At 49.7% G+C, this 21,148-nt stretch overlaps 1 protein-coding gene across 1 annotated transcript; it reads right to left on the reverse strand.

Annotated features, from left to right (window-relative positions):
- Positions 1 to 739: 739 nt before the first annotated feature.
- Positions 740 to 6,509, reverse strand: fam241a (family with sequence similarity 241 member A). The gene is made up of 2 exons (XM_072491400.1): positions 6,241 to 6,509; positions 740 to 3,843 (listed from the first exon to the last, which is right to left on the reverse strand). Exons 1-2 carry the CDS (start codon positions 6,337 to 6,339, stop codon positions 3,598 to 3,600), a joined length of 345 nt encoding a protein of 114 aa, XP_072347501.1. The 5' UTR covers positions 6,340 to 6,509; the 3' UTR covers positions 740 to 3,597.
- Between the last annotated feature and the right edge of the window lie 14,639 nt (positions 6,510 to 21,148).

The raw sequence follows: 21,148 nt of genomic DNA on the forward strand, positions 1-21,148 counted from the left end.
CAAACCTCTGGAGCACGCAAATTACCAGACAAAAAATAAATCCTCAAAATCTGCAACAGATTCCAAATTGCACTGAATACAACAAAGACCATTGATGAATAAGAGACATGTCCCTAATAAAAGGTGCAAATGGACCAACACATCTTTCAAATATAGGTTTCTGAATTGAGGGGACAAGGGTGGCACAGTGGTTAGCACTACTGCCTATGGCGCTGGAGACCTGGGTTCGATCCGGGCCCCAGGTCACTGTCTGGGTGGAGTTTGCACCTTCTTCCCGTGTCTGCATGGGTCTCACCCCCAAAACCCAAAGATGTGCAGGGTAGGTGGGTTGGCCACGCTAAATTGTCCCTCCAGAAGGTCAGTGACCCGGGGCTGGGATTGAACCCGGAACTAACCACTGCACCACCGTGCTGTTCTAAATCTATATGATTGAATGTCAGTTGTACGACTTCAAGATTTCTTCCCATGTTCCAAACCCTCTTACTGCTCTTCTTAACTCTGAAGTTAATTTGATCAGCTCCAACCAGCATGAAATGAAAAATGAAAATCGCTTATTGTCACAAGTAGGCTTCAAGTGAAGTTACTGTGAAAAGCCCCAGTCGCCACATTACGGCGCCTGTTCGGGGAGGCTGGTACGGGAATCGAACCCGCGCTGCTGGCTAACCTGGGTCTGCTTTCAAAGCCAGCGATTTAGCCCTGTGCTAAATCAGAATAGAAACACAAGAGAGTAAAGACTGAAGACCTGTACAGACCTTTATTCAATAATTAATTATTTCTCCAATTTCTACCCATTCCTAAAAACATTCTGCTTTTCCAGAGCTCCTGTGAAGTTTTTCACACAGGAAAACCAAAAACACACACGACTCATTGAGAAGAAACAGCAAAGATATCAGCTGTCATACCTTCTGGAATACAACTTTTAAAAAGGTTTTATCAGATACACACCGCTAATTGTTTGTAATCTATAAATTTCTAAAAGGAAGTAAGATTTAATTCATTGTCTTCCATTATTTGGAAACAGTTATTTGTAAAGATTTCCAGTTTACAGTCAGTCTAAGAATCACCTTGTCAAAATATAGGGTAGATGAATCGCAACAATATCCTCGTAACATTCCAGAGCTTCTTGAGTTATTTCAGAGGTGACTCTGAATGAAAGAGAACGGCATCACAATTTGGTGAAGGTGCTAATGAACGATGTGACGAATACACAGTCCTTATTCGTGTCCTCCACTGGTTCCACTCTCACTGGCATCGACCGGATAGGCAAGAGCACAGGTGACAATGGAAAAGCGCTGGGCCTTTGCAGCGCAGTAGGAAGGCAGCCTGATAACCCACCACCATTTGGATAGTGTGCAGCCTGGCGATACCCAAATGCACAGTGCCATGATGGTGCTGTACCACATTCTCCGCTTTGGTTGTTGTGGTTGGGTGGCTCAGAGGTGAACTCACTCTGCCACGGCGATGGGGAACCAGGAACAGTCCCCACTCTACCCTCGGCCGTTTATAGTCACTGGGACCTCCCAAAAAGGTTTTCAGAAATTGTTGGGCAGCATCCAGATACTCTGGGCGGGATTCTCCGACCCTCCGCGCCAAAATCGCGCTCGGCGCAGGGGCGGAGAATTACCCAAAATCGGCCCCCAAGTTACGGTACGTGATTCTCCGCCGACTGGAGAATTGCCGGCATTTGTGCACGCGATCGACGCAGCGTCGGTCGGGGGCCGTTGGAAAAGCCCCCCCCCCCCCCCCCCGGCGATTCTCCGTGCTCGACGGGCTGAATGCCCACCGGCGTGGTTCTAATGTGGTTCCACCCGGCGGGAACTCGGAGTCGCGACTGATGTGGGCGTTATGGTGGGGGGGGATCGGACACCGGGGGGAAGGCCTCGACGACGGGCAGGCCCGCGATCGGGGGCCACCAATCGCCGGGCCATCGCGATCTGGGAGCGACCTATCTTCCTCCGCGCGGGCCCGCTGTGTGGCTCTGCCATGTTGGCGGCGCCCGCGCGGAGGTAGGCTGCTGCGCGCACGCAGGGACTGCGGCCACGTGCGCATGCGCAGCCGCGCGGTCTGTCCAGCAGGGCCCGGCCGGCAGCCTAAGCTGCGGGACGTACGTCGGAGGCCTGCTAGCCCCCTGGAGAACGGGGAATCATCCCGGACTTTTGAGGAAAGAGTCAGGAGTGATTCTCGCCCGTTTTCCGGCAGGTGTGGAGACTTTGTCCCCAAAAGGGAGAATCCCGTTCTCTGTGCCTGGACTTTCACTTCAGTCACACTGGAAACAAACTGCCAGCTCACGGGCAACATATCTGAGCTGGAGATATCAGGCAGGATCCTCTGCAGCTCCAGAAACTGGGAGGTGGGCGATCTTACTGAAGATGCCAGGATTCTGTGGACTTCCTGGGATCAACCATCAAGCTCCACATTCAGAATAGGACTGGGAGATCAACAAAGGCATTGGTGGGTGGGTGGAGGGTGGTGCTAAGAAAATGAGGGGAGGGATAAGGCTATATTTTTGGGAAGAAAGAACCTGGGTACAGGCAGGGGAATGACCTAACAGACGCCATTTCAATTGAAACTACCCACAGACAAAATGGGTAATTTTTCAATACTGTTAATTCCTTGAAATTAATTATCTTTTCACTGAGAGAGAAGTGGATTTTGTTCTATCAGGTCTGAGTTTGATGTAAGCCTAAGGGTGAGATATAAAGGAATGATGTACCTCCCACTATCCTGAACCGTTTCAATGAATTTTATCAATCGCATTTTGAACATCCAGCAACGTGCAACGAGCTGGGTGTTCAGAACGATGAGGAGATGGAGAATTTTCATTGGGCCTGGGACTAACATTCCCAATCGACAGGCGCAGAGGCAACCTCCAGGGGAACTTCCTGCACCACATGAGGAGGCGACAGCACAATCTGTACAGTGCTCACCTAGATCCACCAAACTGGCAACGGGCAAAACAACGTTGAAAATACAAGCTTGTTTCAGGAACTCTGGTGGACACAGGAGACTTTTACAGATTTCTAATTCTACACTTGGATACAGAATCGCAGAGTTTCTCTTAGAGTCTGCCAAAACCTGGGTCAATCCAAAACAAGGTGGTCGGGGGGGGGGGCACTATCTTAAAATAGTCAAGAGCCAACGCAGCCATGTGAGACTACAATCACACGTGGACCTGACCAGGTAAGAAAAGCAGATTTTCTTCGCTAAAGGACATCAGCGAACCGGATGGGTTTTTACATCCAAATACACCATAATCACCACAGCGCCAGCTTTAGATTTTCCGACGAGCTAGCCTGAACACTCAGGCAACCAGGATGCAATGATTCAAGTAAAGTTGCTCCAAAAGCAATTAAAAGTGAGGAATGATTTTCGCCAAAGTCCGCATTTACGAAACAGTTATTCAACGATGATCCAGGAAAAGGTCCAAACATTCCAGACAATTGGGCGGTTGACGTTTAAACCGTACTTTTCCTTCTTCGATTTTCAACTGTAAATATTTTCTGTTCACCTGTTCTTCAAGCAGGAGGAAAAAGGGGAAAAAAATCATGAAGATTTGTACAGGGCTGGGCTGGATAGAAAACTCAACAACCAACCCTGTTACCGTTGAGTAAATCGGGAGAAGAGAAAGAGGCCACCAATCAGGAGAAGGCCACGCATCCCGAACATCATTAGCAACAGGATCAGAAAGATGGACATGATTGGTTCAATGACTTGATTTCCCAGATTCCATCGTGGAAATTCCATGTTAACCAAGCGTTGATTCAAATCCATCAACAGCGAGCGACCTTGATTAGCTTGGCCCTGATAAGGTTGGTTTGCATTCTCGGAGTTATGGATGAAACCCTAATGGGAAAAGGTAGGAGAACAAAAAAAACAAAAAAAATCAACATTCCAGCATCACTTCATTTTTTAAATATTAGTGCTCAGGATTTATACTCCATTCCTAATTGCCCTGAGTTGGTACGTTAGGTCACTTCAGAGGCCTGGTAAGAGTCAGCTATGCTGGTGTGGGTACAGAGTCACCTACAGGCAGAGACCAGATAGGGACAGCAGATTTCCTTCCCTGAAGGTCATTTGGGCTTTTAAGGCAATCTGACATATTTGCCGTCCCTTCTACTGACACTAGATTAAAAACAAAATACTATAGGTCAGCGGGTAGCCAATGAAGCAAAATATTGTGGCTTCAAATCTCACTCCAGAGCCTTGAGATTTTTAATAATTTAATAATCTTTATTGTCACAAGTAGGGTTACATTAACACTGCAATGAAGTTACCATGAAAAGTCCCCAGTCGGCACATTCCGCCGCCTGTTCAGGTACACAGAGGGAGAATTCAGAATGTCCAATTCATCTAACAGCACATCTTTCGGGACTTGTGGGAGGAAACCAGAGCGCCCGGAGGAAACCCACGCAGACACGGGGAGAACGTGCAGACTCCGCACAGACAGTGACCCGAGGCTGGAATCGAACCTGGGACCCTGGAGCTGTGAAGCAACAGTGCTATCCACTGTGCTACCGTGCTGCCCTATGTTTCTATATGGGATTGACTGGAGCTAGCAATGGGTGAAATGACCTCCTTTTGTGCTGTAAACAACTCCGTAACTTCAATTTGTGAAGCTGGTAGAATTTGAACTCATATTCTCTAGATTATTAGCCTAGGGACAGATCCACAGCACCATCGGCGCTCATTCAGAAACGGCATTGACGTCAGTGAAGCAGTTTAAAGGCCATGGTCGGGGTTAGAGAAGAGAATAGACCATTCCCCCTCTAAGGATAGTGGGTCAGGTTCTCAGGAAAGAGTTGATTGAACACCATCTCACACGTTTAAAAGGAGGCAGTGACTGAACTGTGCTGTGAAAAGGTAAGTAGTGGTCTTGGAGATATTCATCGTACTGACCAATGTTTTCAGTTAGAGTCAATGTGAGAAAAGAGTTTTCCCACAGCTAGATCTGGTGACCTGGAATGCACAGCCCAAAGGGACGGTGGAGGAATCTTCAGTAATAGCGTTCTGGGATTTATTAATTGGGGCATTGAGTTCAAGAGCAAAGAGGTTCTGCTGAACTTATACAAGACACTAGTTAGACGTGAGCTGGAATATTGGACACAGTTCTGAGCACCGCACTATAGGAAGGATGTGAACACATTGGAGAGAGTGCAGGAGAGATTCACAAGAACGGTTCCAAGATGGGAAACTTCAGTTGTGAGGATAGATTGGAGAGGTTGGGATTGTTCTCCCTGGAGAGAAGGCAGAGAGGAGATTTGATCGAGATGTTCAAAATTTTTTTCCCCAATTAAGGGGCAATTTAGTGTGACCAATCCACCTACCCTGTACATCTTTGGGTTGTGGGGGTGAGACCCATACAGACACGGGGAGAATGTGCAAACTCCACACGGACAGTGACCCGGGGCCAGGATCGAATCTGGGTCCTCGGCGCCGTGAGACAGCAGTGCTAACGTGGTAGCACAATTGCTTCACAGCTCGAGGGTCCCAGTTTCGATTCCTGGCTTGGGTCACTGTCTGTGTGGAGTCTGCACGTTCTCCCCGTATCTGCGTGGGTTTCCTCCGGGTGCTCTGGTTTCCTCCAACAGGTCCTGAAAGACATGCTGTTAGGAAATTTGGACATTCTGAATTCTCCCTCTGTGAACCTGAACAGGTGCCGAAATGTGGCGACTGGGGGATTTTCACAGTAACTTCATTGCAGTGTTAATGCAAGCCTTCTTGTGACAATAAATCACTGCGCCCTGGAGGGCACAGATTTAACGTGATTTGATGTGAAAATGTGTTTCACATCGCGAGTGGTTGGGGTCTGGAATGCACGGCCTGGGAGTGTGGTAGAGGCAGTTTCAGTCGAGGTGTTCAGGAGGGTATTAGATGATTATTTGAATAGAAACACTGTGAAGCGGCTTTGGGGTATGGCACCAAGTCATGATGCTCATTTGGAGGGTTGGTGCAGATACAATGGGCCGAATGGCCTGCTCCTGCATTGGAACAATTCTGTGAATTCCCAAACCCAGCCTGGAACCTGGCAACTTTGTAAAGTTGCACAATCCCAGATTATTCCATTAACCCCCCCATTGGGGGACCCTCGAGCTGTGAAGCAACAGTGCTAACCATTGTGCTACCACGTTAGCACTGCTGTCTCACGGCGCCGAGGACCCAGAATCGATCCTGGCCCCGGGTCACTGTCCGTGTGGAGTTTGCATCCTGCTGTAAATGTGCTGCAGCTGTGAGTTTACCCACCTGTCGGGTTCTGTTCACATTCTGTCTCCGCTCAGCGCCTCTCCCAACGCGGGGATCATCATCTTGGACAATGTCTCCATTGGCCAGAATGCGAACCATTTTCTTTCAGTCTGATCGGGGGGGGGGGGCAGAGACAACACGGAGAGTGTGAAAGGTGCAGAACGGCAGCCTCCCGGTGTCCCTGTGCCCCTATCCCAGTCCCTCTGCCTGTGTCCCAGCCCCTCTCCCTGTCCCAGCCCCGCTGCCACACACACACTTCCCGACACAAACACGCAGCCCCGAAAGGAAATGTGAGTCATCAGTGTTACACAGAATGAACTCCGAACCAGCTGCACCTTCCTTCCCCAGTCAAACCCTCTCCGCAAGGACTGGAGACAGCCTGTCCCAGAGCCTACACCCAGCCCCCCGGACCCTGCCCGGGACCACAACCCAGACCCTGCAATAGACTCTTCCCCAGCCCCAAGCCCCTGCCTCTCTCCCCCAACTCTGGTCAGTTTCTCTCCGCAGGTTAAACTTTTTCATAACATATACGGTCAGAGTGAACATTTTCTCAGGCCGTCAGGATATGAAAGGGGCTGCGAGGTGTTTACACTGCAGGTGAGAGAGAGAGAGGGAGATGGAGAGAGAGGAGGTGGGGTTGGGAGGGGAGAGACAGAGGGGGAGAGAGAGGCTAAACAATGAATTGTGAGTTTGAACAATTGTGATTTGGAACATCCGGGATTTGGGGACAATTGTGATTTAGGGACAGTTGTAATTTGGGATGATTGTGAGTTGGGGCAATTGTGAGTTGGGGCGATTGTGAGTTGGTGCGATTGTGATTTGGGACGATTGCGATTTGGGAACAATTGTGAGTTGGGGACGGTTGTAATTTGGAGCTGTTTGTGATTTGAGATTATTGTGATTTAGGGGCAATTGTGATTTGGGACGATTACGATTTGGGGCTGATTGTGATTTGAGATTATTGTGATTTAGGGGTGATTTTGATTTGAGATTATTGTGTTTTAGGGGTGATTTTGATTTGAGATTATTGTGATTATGGGGTGATTTTGATTTGGGATGATTTTGAGTTGCAGTGCCATGCAATGGCCACCTCCAACAAGAGAGATTTAACCATCACTGAATCTCCCAATATCAACATCTTAGGTGTTACTATTGACCAGAAACTGAACTGGAACATCCATAAAATTACCATAGCAACAAGGGCAGGTCAGAGGTTGGGAATTCTGAGGATAGAAACTCCCCTCCTGACTCCCCAAAGCCTGTCCACCATCTACAAGTCAGGAGTGTAATGGATAACTCCCCACTTGCCTGGATGAGTGCAGCTCCAACAACACTCAAGAAACTCAAAACCATCCAGGACAAAGCAGCCCGCTTGATTTTTTTTAATAAATGTTTTTTTATTGGGTTTTTGAAGAAAGTATATTGACCATTATGTACACAGAATAAGATATATGTACATATACAAGAGAAGAGAACTCCCCGAGTTATGGGGAGAAGGCAGGAGAATGGGGATGAGAAAATATCAGCCATGATTGAATGGCGGAGCAGACTCGATGGGCCGAGTGGCCTAATTCTGCTCCTATGTCTTATGGTCTTTAGAGCACACGCAAACATACCACAAAAAGAACAAACATAAAATAAAATAAAGTAACTGGTAAGGTATTAAGCAGCAGCAACTCTGTACAATTGGCAAAATTATTTACAACACATAAGTAGGCATCAGTTTGTGGGAGGGGGGGGGGAGCTGGGAGGGTAGATATACATTTGGGTGCCAGAGAAACAATTACAGGGGGCAATACGCGAGTGGGTCTGGTGCTGTCCCTTGCTTCCCCTGGATGGATTTCGCTGCCGTTGTTTCGCGTTCACCTCCGCTCCAGCCGTTTGTCCCGTCTTTCGCCCGGATTTGCCTTGCTCTCTGTTCCTGTAGATGCCAAGTTTGTTATTGTTTCCCGTGCCCGCCTTCCGGCTGTCATTCCCCTCCCTCCCCCCAACCTCTCTGGTTCCCCTCTATTGTTCCCTGTCTCCTCACTCTTCCCCCCCACCTCCACTTCTCCTGTGGTTTGCCTTTCTTTCCTCTCAAGTTTAGCTGTTCCCCCCCCCCCCTCTCCCGGTCTATCCCTCCCTCTCATGCCTTGGCTACTTTCTCCTGATTCTTGGCTACCTGGCTATTCTTCCACTTGTTCGTTGGCCACAAACAGGTCCCGGAACAATTGGGTGAATGGCTCCCACGTTCTGTGGAAGCCGCCGTCTGACCCTCGGATGGCGAATTTGATTTTCTCCATTTGGAGAGATTCCGAGAGGTCGGACAGCCAGTCTGCAGCTTTGGGTGGTGCTGCTGACCGCCAGCCAGTCTGCAGCTTTGGGTGGTGCTGCTGACCGCCAGCCAGTCTGCAGCTTTGGGTGGTGCTGCTGACCGCCAGCCAGTCTGCAGCTTTGGGGGGTGCTGCTGACCGCCAGCCAGTCTGCAGCTTTGGGTGGTGCTGCTGACCGCCAGCCAGTCTGCAGCTTTGGGGGGTGCTGCTGACCGCCAGCCAGTCTGCAGCTTTGGGTGCTGCTGACCGCCAGCCACTCTGCAGCTTTGGGCGGTGCTGCTGACCGCCAGCCAGTCTGCAGCTTTGGGTGGTGCTGCTGACCACCAGCCAGTCTGCAGCTTTGGGGGGTGCTGCTGACCGCCAGCCAGTCTGCAGCTTTGGGTGGTGCTGCTGACCGCCAGCCAAACAGGGTTCTACGGCAGGCGATCAGGGAGGCAAAGGCAAGGGCGACCGCCCTCCTCCCCAGGAATAGATCTGGCTGGTCTGATACCCCGAAGCAGCCCGCTTGATTAGCACCTCATCCCCCACCTTCTACATTCATTCCCTGCCACACTGGCGCACAATAGCAGCCGTGTGTGCCATCTACAAGATGCACTGCAGTAACTCACCAATGTTCTTTTAGCAACACCTTCCAAGCCTGTGACCTGTACCACTTAGAATCGAATCCCTGGAATCCCTACAGAAGGAGGCCATTCGGCCCATCGAGTCTGCACCGACCCTCAGAATGAGCACCCTACCTAGGCCCACTCCTCCATTCTAACCCTGTAACCTCACCTAACCTGCACATCATTGGACACTAAGGGACAATTTAGAATTGGACTGTGGGAGGAAAGCGGAGCACCCGGAGGAAACCCACGCAGACACGGGGAGAACGTGCAGACTCCGCACAGTCACCCAAGGCCGGAATTGCGCCCGGGTCCCTGGCACTGGGAGGCAGCAGTGCTAACCACTGTGCCACCTTGCCATATTTAGAAGGACAGGAACAGCAAATGATTGGGAATACCACCACCTGCAAGTTTCTCCCTAAGTCACACACCAGCCTAACTTGGAAATATATTTCCATTCCTTCTCTGTTGACCTTGAGGGTCAAAATCCCAGAAACCCTCTCCTCCCAACACTGTGAGTATACCTACACCGCTTCCGGGGCCAGGGGGAGTAGAGCAATGTTCTCTCCAGTCTGGAAACATTCATAAATGTTGACTCAGCAATGCCCACATCCCTTGAATTAATAAACTCAAGCTGGGATGATTGTGAGTTGTGGGTGATTTAGGGATGATTGTGACTTGGAAATATATTGTCGTTGCTTCATCGTCACTGGGTCAAAATCTTGGAACGCTCTAACAGCAAAGTGGGTGTACCTACACCACATGGACTGCTGCGGATCAAGAAGGCAGCCACCTTCTCGAGGGCAATTAGAGATTGGAAATAAATGTCGGCCGAGACAGTGACAGACTGGGAATTAATAAAACATCTCTCGCTCCAACCCCAACTCCCTGAGATGTCCTTCAGGTAGAAAGCATCTCAAGGACTGTGGACTGCAGCAAGCTGTTTACCTGGAGTGTGGTGGAGGAGGGTGACTGCCTTGATGTATCTGGGCAGATGCAGTCACCTGTTGGGATCATGGAAGTGGGTTTCCCTATTATTGACCTATCCAATCCCAGGATTCTTGTCCCTTAATCGCAGAATTCCAAGACAGCCTCTGCATTCCTCTGAGGCACCAAATGGTAAGAATGCGATCTAGGTGCAATGTGGAAAAATACATCCCAATCCTCAAGACTTGTGCTGTGGGTGGGGAAGAAAATCCTTGAAATCCAAGCCACGTCTCAAGTGACGCGAGTAATTCACTCTCAAAATTAATCTCAACCTCGGAACCTCCCCCAATGTGCTTGCCAGCCAATGTAATATTCCTAAAGAATATTCACTGTAGGGAACTTGGCAGCAAACGGTGCACTGCAAGATCCCCAAAACACCAGTGAGCGAACGAGCAGGTTGTCTGTATGACTGATACTGCTTGAGTTGAATGAGGATTACTGGAGGAGTTTCGCAATGAGTTCCAGGCGACGCAAACAAAAAACGTTTCCACGAAGCGACCAGGAACTGCGGAACTTTCTCGCTGATTTGTAGCCTCGTGCTTTATGTTGTGACGGTTGCTGGGCCCAAACTGTCACCGTGCTGAGGTGACATTATCTGGCTATAACACTATATAAAAGGTTTCTGCTCTCGACCCCAGTGACTGGAGACCACAGACATGCAGGAGAAGAGCAGCTCCTTTGTCTGTCCTGAAATCTGGTCACATTGTTCATCCCCTTTTTGTTTTTTTTTAAACGATGAAAAATATTTTCTCTGCTTTTTGTTTGCTGATGAATGACCTGGGTGGCTTTTATATGCAAACTAATTTGGAGACAAACTAAGTGAATGAGCTATTAGAAAAGAGCTTTCAGCTATAATTGAATTTCTTCACTTGTTATTTTGCAATGAAAATGTCATATATATCGGTGCCTCTATTCAGCCCAAATTAGATCTCGTTAGAAAGAAATGGTTTCTTTGGCGAGGCATGAAACCTCTCAGAGTTGGCCCTGTAACTAAGGAGGGCAGCTGGAGACAGCTCCTCGACACCCATGTGCTTCAGTTTGTTGAGCTGTATAGACTTGGGAATTCCTATTCAGTGTGGCCTCCCCTCAGTGTCACTGGGGGTTAAGTCTGGGCCTTCTCCTGCGTAGCCAAGCTGAAAATTTAGAGTGACACTTGAACAGTCGGCAGTGAAGACCCCAAGTTGTACACGAGCTTTATTGTTGCACAGCTCCATTTTCCTGATCCGCTATGTCGCGATGTGGGCAGGACTCCTCTTCTGTAGTCAGGTTTTATTCCCCAAGCCCAGCCTGCAGGAACAATCTACAAATGCGATTATCTCCGTATTCTGTTGTGCTGAATGGAAACCTCCAGCACTGATTTCCACTCACTGCCACAGCACATCTCCCCAAAGCATCCTCACTCACTCAGAAGGGGCAAGTCTCAGAATAAAGCTCAGGCAAGGTCCCACAGGTTCAGGTCATGCGGACGTCTCACATGTTAAACGAACCGTGACACGCGACATATCAACATTTATTTTTGAATTTGGTGCACTGAAGTATATAACACATCAGCTGACAGCCTGAGATCAGAAATAGCGCAGGCAGACAAACGGAGCTGGATTCTCAACAGCGCGACGCCAAAATCATGATCGGCGATCGGGTAGAGAATGGATTTTCACGCCGAAATCGGGGCCGACGGCAGTTTCACGCCGATCCGCCCCCCCTCCAAACTGCCGTCGTCGTTCCGCTCGCCGTGTGCCACTTCAACGGCGTTGGCGTATCATCCGCCAGCCCACCCGCGATGTTCTGTCCCCGATGGGCCGAGTTCCCGACGGCGCGGGACACGTGTAGTCCCAGTGGTCGGGAGCCCGGTGCGCCGGCTGCGGACTGTGTCCAGCGGTGCTACGCTCGACCGGGATCAGTGCCGATGGCCGGGGAGGGGGGGGCGGGGGGCTTCAGCTAGGATTGGGGAGACTGGTGTGGGGTGGCCAGGGGGTGGGCTGTGGTGTCGCGGACGGTGGGTTGCGTTCGCGCACGGCGGCGCCATGTTGTACAGCGCGACCAGTGCAGGTCGTCTGCCATGCGCATGTGCGGCCTGGGTCCCGGCCGTTTCCGGCGCAGGCGACGGGGGTTTCAGTTGCCCCGGTGCCAGCTCCTCACCGGTACCAGAATTGGTGAGGGTTTGACCCCGAGTTTCGGTTGTGAAAGTCCACACGTGCAAGCTGGCATCGGCACTTAGTCTCCAGAACAGAGAATCCAGCTCCTGATCTGTCACCGAACAGATTAATTCACGTTTGAAGTGTAGTCCCTGCCTTATCCCATCAGGCAGGGATGGACTTGAGTTTATATAGCGCCTCTCACAGCCTTAGGACTTCTCCAAGCACTTTACAGCCAATAAAATGTATTTGAAGTGTAGACACTGTTGTGAAGTTGGAGATGGGGCAGCCACTTTGTGCACAGCAAGATGCCACAAACAGCAATGCGATAAGGACCGGATCATCTGTCTTTTGTGATTAAGGGATAAATATTTGCCCAGGACACCGGGGATAAGTCTCTTTCTCTTTGCAATAGTTTCATGGGATCTCTAACATCTACCCGAGAGGACAAAGGGAACGTTGGTTAACAGACTGCACCTGTGACAATGCGGCACTCCCTCACAGCACCACACTGGGGCTCCGTTTGGATTTCTTCCTTCATTTAAAAAAATGCGTCTATTAAATTTTTTTATATTGCACACAACCATCCAAAACCATTAACCATTAGGTGCTGGTTTAGCTCACTGGGCTAAATCGCTGGCTTTGAAAGCAGACCAAGGCAGGCCAACAGCACGGTTCAATTCCTGTACCAGCCTCCCCAAACAGGCGCCGGAATGTGGCGACTAGGAGCTTTTCACAGTAACTTCATTGAAGCCTACTCGTGACAATAAGTGATTTTCATTTCATTTCATTTCATTCATTAACCAAAGTTACATCAAGATGGAAATGAATGGCTGCCATTCAGGCAGAACCCTCCCTCTGACACTCTCATGCGTCCTTCCTTCATTTTACTTTCTAAAAGTTGGCGTTTCAGATTTCCAGTTACTGTAAAGAAGTGGTTGGAAATGGTCGTTTAGCATGAGGGCAAAGTTATTGCAATGTGCAAGATGGTGGAATGAGAAAGGACCGGCCTCTATCTGCTCAATAAGGTTCAATGATTCTGAAATAATAGGGAAGGTCCCTCTCTACTGGCTGTAAGTGGTAGGTATGGGGGAGTGGGGGTGGTGGGGGTGGCAGGGATATAATGGTGAGTGGTTGCAGTTTTAATGATCGGGCAGAGTTGAGAGAGCCTGGGAGCTTTTCTGTTGAAAATGACTGCCACCTTGTGGACTGCCATGTGTGCTTCAGGCCTACGTTGAACTGACTTGAACCACATGAGGGGAGTTTGGGTTCATGTGGAATGTGTGCCTTCAACATAATGTGCAAAAGTACCTTTTGGTTTAAATAGGCATCACTGAAAATGAACAGATTCACTCCGTGCAAAATATTCCACTAACACAGTGGCAATGGGAGGGGTGGCTGATGGTCTTCATTTTAATTATTGAAGAATTATAAATAAAGTAACAAATTGAGTAATTGGTGTAATAATCTCTGGCACTTTATTCTTCTATATGGCTAATGATTAAATGCGACACTTCCTACTGGTATTGTGTCATTTTCATGTCTTGAAACACTTTCCCTGTTAACGCTCATCGATTTTTACAATGCAGCATATCCTGTGACTCACTGTGTTCAACACCCCGAGGAATGGTGACAAATATTCATGTCTATGGCTTCTCCGAGGCTGCGACGCATGATCACCCACATGGCACATATATAGGAGGCAATTTGGCCCATCGAATCTGCATCGACTCTCTGAAAGAGCACGCACTTCCCCGACCTGTTTCAATAACCCCTTAACCTAACTGACACACCCCTGGACACTCAGGGGCAATTTATCATGGCCAATCCACCTAACCTGCACATCTTTGGACTGTGGGAGGAAACCGGAGCACCCGGAGGAAACCCACGCAGACACGGGGAGAACGTGCAGACTCCGCACAGTCACCCGAGGCCAGAATTGAACCCGGGACCCTCGTGCTACGAGGCAGCAGTGCTAACCACTGTGCCACCGTACCACCCATGACCCAGGCTGTTCCACAGTCCATGTGTGCTGTGGAATCACTTACTGTTCTTTATAACAAATCTTGGGTGCCTCGTGGTGTAACCTGTACCACATGATGTTTCCTCTTGCTCTTCGAGAGAATACAATCATTCAGATTAATCATTACACTGCTCAGCGCTCTAAACACTGGGTCAGAAGCTTGTGGATTCAAATGTCACTCCACTGATCTGAGCACAATATCCAGGCTGACAGTCCAGTGTGGTACTGAGAGAGTGCCATCTTTTGGAGATGATGTTAAGCTGATGTAAACAATCCCGTGGCATTATCTTGAAGATGAACAGCAGTTTCCTGATCAATATTTATCAACACAACAAATGATGGTGAACCATTACATACTTTTTGAAAATAAATTTAGAGTACCCAATTCATTTTTTTTCCAATTATGGGGCAATTTAGCGTGGCCAATCCCCCTAGCCTGCACATCTTTGGGTTGTGGGGTGAGACCCACACAAACACGGGGAGAATGTGCAAACTCCACACGGACAGTGGCCCGGAGCCGGGAATCGAACCCGGGTCCTCGGTGCCGAGAGGCAGCAGTGCTAACCACTGCACCACCATGCCGCCCGAATCAACACATGCTGACAATGCATAAGGAATAGTTTAGGGACTTAAACCTACCTGCAGCAGATAAAGCAATCAACAAATAAGGTAATTAATATTAAATAATCGTCTGTGATGGAATGGTTTTAAATATTACTAATGTTATATTACAACAGGTTGTGTGTAAATACACACTCATCACCTGAGGGAGTAAAGAACAGAAGGATGTGTTGATGGTGTTGAGATGACCAGGGGGAGTGGAGGAAGCTTGGTTGGACAGAATGGTCCCGGCGATGTGGCTGGGACTCTTGCAGCTTAGTCCTTGCTATTAGAGAGCGTCTTTAATACATCCCATTTCACAGGAGTGCGATCAAATAAGTTTGCGGCACGACCCACATCGGGAGAAATTAGAAATGAGGAAAGAGAGCTAGAGAGGCAGAGGTTTAGGGAGAGAATTCCGGAGTTTAAGGCCCAAAGTCGGAGTGATTAAAATTGGGGATGCTTAAGAGACGTGAATTGGGGGAGGGCCCAAACCGTAAATGAAGCCCCGACCTCGATTTGGAGCTGACCTGGACCTCGGAGCTCCCAACCCAGCCTAACTACCGACGCCAGCCCCCGGATCGCCTTGCCCAGTCCCCGGAGCTCCCGACCCGACCCCCGACGGCAAGACCAAGCCCAACGCGACTCCCAGAGACCCGCCCAGCGACCCGACCCGGAGAGGCCTACCCAACAACCCGACCTACCTGGTGATGGAAGAAAAATAAATCCACGTGGTGGCCCGACCGGGCCTACTTCAAGATCCGACCCCAGGAGCGCCCAGGGAGGGAACAGACCACGGGACCCAGCCCAACCTGCCTCAGGAAGCCCCTGCCCACGACCCAGGACCCCCGATACGGCGGAGACCCCGCGCGAGGACCCGAACGCGCTGCAGGGTATTCCCGCGTCCGCAGAATGCTGGGACCCATCCGGATCGCAAACATGCCCCCCTAGCAACCCCTCTACCTCAACCAGCGCCCGGGACCCTGCCAGGTGCGACCCCGGATATGTAAACAGTGCCCTGGTCCCTGCCAGTGCCTTGGACCCCACCAGACGCAACCATATACCTTCTACAAGAGCTGACAACTGCCATCAGATCCCAGGATCATCCAGCTGCAGCCGCCGACCGAGGAAGCGAGGGAAACGCGGCGGTCTGCAGGTTAGACTGAAGCAACGCGGTTTCAAGACCCCTCTCCCCAGCATACTCCTGGCAAACGTCCAAGCGATCGAAAACAAGCTGGATGAACTTAACGCCAGACTTACCTCTCAGAGGGAAGTAAGAGACTGCTGTGTGCTCTGTTTCACAGAGACATGGCTCACCCCCGCCTCACCGGACTGTGCCATACAACATGAAGGCTTCTCAATTCACCCGGCGGACCGCACGGCATCATCAGGCAACGCGAAGGGTGGAGGGGTTTGCCTCCTCATCAACTCCTGGTGCTTGGATGTGGCGACTCTGGCGACCTACTGCTCCCCGACCTGGAATACCTGACCGTGAAGTGCCGCCCATATTATCTTCCACGTGAGTTCACTTCAGCCATTATCACAGCGGTCTACATCCCAACCCAGGCAGTAGTGAGGAAGGCGCTGGACCAACCATACACAGTAATAAACAACTACGAAACAGAACACCCGGAGGCCTTGTTCATCGTGGCCGGAGACTTCAACAAGGCCAACCTCAAGAGTGTACTGCCAAAATTCCACCAGCACATCTCCTGTCCCACCAGGGGAGACAACACTCTTGACCACTGCTACTCAAAAATCAAGGGCGCCTACCGTTCCATCCCCCGACCGCACTTTGGGAAATCAGACCAAAGGACGGTGCTCCTTCTCCCGGCATACAAGCAGAAACACAAGCGGGAGAATCCAGCTAAGAAGGTTGTGCAGTGCTGGTCCGAGGAGACAGAAGAGCTCTTACGTGACTGCTTAGAGACAGTGGACTGGTCCATATTTAAGAACTCAGCGGACCAACTTAAATGAGTATGCCACCACCGTCACAGACTTCATCAGAAAATGTGTGGACGACTGCGTGCCAAAGAAAGCAGTACGTGCGTTCCCCAACCAGAAACCATGGCTCAATCGCGAGACTGACTCCCTACTGAAGGACAGATCTGAGGCGTTCAAGGCAGACGACCCTGACCTATACAAGAAATCCAGGTACGGCCTTCCGAAAGCCATCAGAGATGCCAAGAGAGAATATCAAACCAAGCTAGAGTCACAGACAGACTCTCGGCGGTTGTGGCAAGGACTAAACAACATAACGGGCTACAAAGCAAAGCCGAACAGTATCTCTGGCAGCAGCGCACCCCTCCCCGATGAACTCAATGCATTCTATGCTCGGTTCGAGCAGGTAAGCAACAATCCGCTGTCGAGTGCCCCAGCAGCCCATAATCCACCAATACCCACCATCACAGCTTCCGAAATCTGATTGGCCTTCCTGAAAGTGAATCCTCGGAAGGCGACGGGCCCAGATGGGATCCCTGGTCGTGCACTCAGAGCCTGCGCGGACCAGCTGACAGAGGTATTCACGGACATCTTTAACCTGTCCCTACTCCACTCCGAGGTCCCCACCTGCTTCAAGAAGACCACCATCATACCGGTACCAAAGAAGAACCAGGCAACGTGCCTCAATGACTACCGACCAGTGGCCCTGACTTCAGTCGTAATGAAGTGCTTCGAGAGGTTGATCATGAAGCACATCACCTCCATACTCCCAGAACACCTTGATCCACTGCAATTCGCATACCGCTGCAACCGGTCCACATCAGACACCATTTCCCTGGCCCTACACTCATCCCAAGAGCATCTCGAAAACAAGGACTCCTACATCAGACTCCTATTTATTGACTACAGCTCCGCCTTCAACACCATAATCCCAGCCAAGCTCATATCAAAGCTCCAAAACCTAGGACTTGGCTCCCCACTCTGCAACTGGATCCTCGATTTTCTGACCGACAGACCACAATCAGTAAGAATGAACAACAGCACCTCCTCCACAATAGTCCTCAACACCGACGCCCCGCAATGCTGCATACTTACCCCCCTACTCTTCTCCCTGTACACACACGACTGCGTGGCAAAACTTGGTTCCAACTCCATCTACAAGTTTGCTGACGATACGACCATAGTGGGCCGGATCTCGAATAACGACGAGTCCGAATACAGGAGGGAGATAGAGAACCTAGTGGAGTGGTGTAGCGACAACAATCTCTCCCTCAATGCCAGCAAAACTAAAGAGCTGGTAATTGACTTCAGGAAGCAAAGTACTGTACACACCCCTGTCAGCATCAACGGGGCCGAGGGGGAGATGGTTCGCAGTTCCAAATTCCTAGGGGTGCACATCTCCAAAAACCTGTCCTGGTCCACCCATGTCAATGCTACCACCAAGAAAGCACAACAGCGCCTATACTTCCTCAGGAAACTAAGGAAATTTGGCATATCCACATTAACCCTTACCAACTTTTACAGATGCACCATAGAATGCATCCTATCGGGCTGCATCACAGCCTGGTATGGCAACTGCTCGGCCCAGGACCGCAAGAAACTTCAGAGAGTCGTGAACACCGCCCAGTCCAGCACACAAACCTGCCTCCCATCCATTGACTCCATCTACACCTCCCGCTGCCTGGGGAAAGCGGGCAGCATAATCAAAGATCCCTCCCACCCGGATTACTCACTCTTCCAACTTCTTCCATCGGGCAGGAGATACAGAAGTCTGAGAACACGCACGAACAGACTCAAAAACAGCTTCTTCCCTACTGGCACCAGACTCCTAAATGACCCTCTTATGGACTGACCTCATTAACACTACACCCTGTATGCTTCACCCGATGCCGGTGCTTATGTAGTTACATTGTATATGCTGTGTTGCCCTATTATGTGTTTTCTTTTATTCCCTTTTCTTCCCATGTACTTAATGATCTGTTGAGCTGCTCGCAGAAAAATACTTTTCACTGTACCTCGGTACACGTGACAATAAACAAATCCAATCCAATCCTTTTGAGGGGTGTCAAGCTGGAGGATGTTATAGAGTTAGGGAGGGTTGCGGCTATGCTGGGCTTTTAACAGCCCCATGTAGTTGGAATAAACTGCTGCGGCCTGGAATTTACTCACATGTCATCGCGAAACTAATTGAAAACATGCCTCTAATTTGCTCTCATCATCTTTATACACTGGCACTCCCAAGTTAAGTAATTTCCCCGACTGTTCAAAACAGAAGGATGAGAAAATGTGCTCATGTTGAACAGAGGTTCCATGACAAGGAGGAAGAACGGAAGCTTTGTTACAGAGGGTTGAACGGGAAAGGTTATCCTATCTGTGGCTTCCTGTGCTTTGCGCTGATCCTTCCACTATGCAGAACCCTTGCTTCCCAGCAGGTAGAGCTCAAAGCTCAGAGACAAGCTGCAAGTTTCCACATTTAGATCAAAAGGAAGTTTTACAAAGCTGTTTGGTTGCTCCTGGTTGTTTTAAAAAATATATAGTTTGTGAAAGCAGTTGCTGATCAAAAGTGTTGCAGTATCTGTGCACTTGAAAACCTGTTGTCCTTTAATCTTCAACATAAAAAAACCTGATTGAAGCACTGAAGCTCGTTGGGAGCCAAGTCCTGTGTAGATGAAATAAAGGGATCATAATATCAAATTGAACCATTTACTTTGTAGACAGGGAGCGATGACAGATAGAAGATCCCTGGAAACTGTGAGGGTGAATTTTAACTTCATCCTTTTGTCTAGGTGTTCGCAACCAATGTTACTACTGCACCATTAAGTAAGTTAAGGAAGGTTACTGAGTGCAAATTGACTGCAGTCTCCCTACATCAGAGCAGTGACCACACTACAAACGTACTGGAAGTAAAGTGTTAGATAGATGCCAGTCTTTCTTATTCGCCTCTGAAAGAAGGCTTTCGAGAAATGGCTTATAGAGGGTGTCTAGACAGGGAAATGTATGGAAAGGTAAAAATTAAAACAAACGATTTCAAATGAAGTTGTGAGAGTAGAGGAGGGACTTGGCAAGGTTGTTGAAGGAGCTGATAGGATGGATACAGAGAAACTGGGCGGGGCTTTCCGCTTCCCAAGCCGCGTGTTTCTCGGCAGTGCCCCATTCCCTGGCAGCGGGATTGTATACTCCCGCCACTTGACAATGGGATTTCCCATCGAAGCCACCCCACACCACCGGGAAACCGTGGGAAGGGGGAAGGGGGGAGTGCGCTGTCAGTGGAAAAGAGAATCCCAATGGGGCCGGAGAATTCTGGCCACTATTTCCTCTGGTCGGGCAGCCTGGAACGAGAGTTTTAGAATGAGGACCAGGTGTTCCAGGGGTTCAAGGGGCAAGGATGGAGAGCTCTCAGAAAAAGCTAATATCAGGAAATTGTTTTTGGCATTGAGGTAACTAATGGGGTGTATTTTCAGACAGGTGCTGGAGCTGTAATGCCAGGAATCATTTAAACAGAGGTTTTCAAGTTATTCTGCATCAGTGAGTTAAGATTGATGCCATAAAGACATGGCCAAATAGTGCACACACTCCCACACTGCACAAGTCCACAATCACCACACAAAATAGGAATAATCAGGATAAATGTGAGCAGGCACACATCAACGTTTAACTACCTCGACCCAGCAGCACTACAGGCATCAATGACCCTTCGCAGCCTTCTCTCCTCAGATATCGAACCCGCCCACACCCATGTCAGAGCCAAGATCGGAGTCACCACACCCAATCCAAGAAAATACACTCAAACCCCAGTTCTAAAGGGAGTTACATACAAGACACACAACGCAACTTAACCCCAATCTGGGCCCAGTGTAGAACCAAAGTCATTCCATTCAAATGTGGAGAGAGGATCGGCAACAACAGGTTCAGATTGTGATCAAACCTTCAGGGCCTCTTATAGAAGCCAAAGAAGGAAAGAAAGGCTCAAACTACCGGGAATAACCCATCGGATAAGAGGACCTGAACCAGGCCCCTAGTCACCCGGGTGGGTGTCCATGAAGCACCCACTAACAAGAGGGAAATCAACCACCCAATCAACAAGAGGGCATCCCACCCTCTAGGGGTCCCACAGGAGAATCATCAAGGCCTAAAACTTGGATAAACACCCCGGCTACGGCCGAGGTGGAGAAGAAGAGGGGGGGGAGTGGCATCTCCCTTCGGCCTGGCACAACCAGGAAGCCCCCCTTAATTACCCAGCTGGACCAGGAATAAGAACCAGCACCACACTCATCGCAAAAGAAGAGAAAGATCAGGAATAAAGAA

Source organism: Scyliorhinus torazame, chromosome 28 (genome assembly GCF_047496885.1).
Source record: "Scyliorhinus torazame isolate Kashiwa2021f chromosome 28, sScyTor2.1, whole genome shotgun sequence".
NCBI lineage: Eukaryota > Metazoa > Chordata > Chondrichthyes > Carcharhiniformes > Scyliorhinidae > Scyliorhinus > Scyliorhinus torazame.

Bases quoted from the DNA above. Each gene is read 5' to 3' on its own strand.
- fam241a (XM_072491400.1), bottom strand. From the start codon at position 6,339: ATGGTTCGCATTCTGGCCAATGGAGACATTGTCCAAGATGATGATCCC. The intron at 3,844-6,240 runs GTGGGTAAACTC...TTTTCCCATTAG, and splicing joins ATGTGAACAGAACCCGACAG to GGTTTCATCCATAACTCCGA.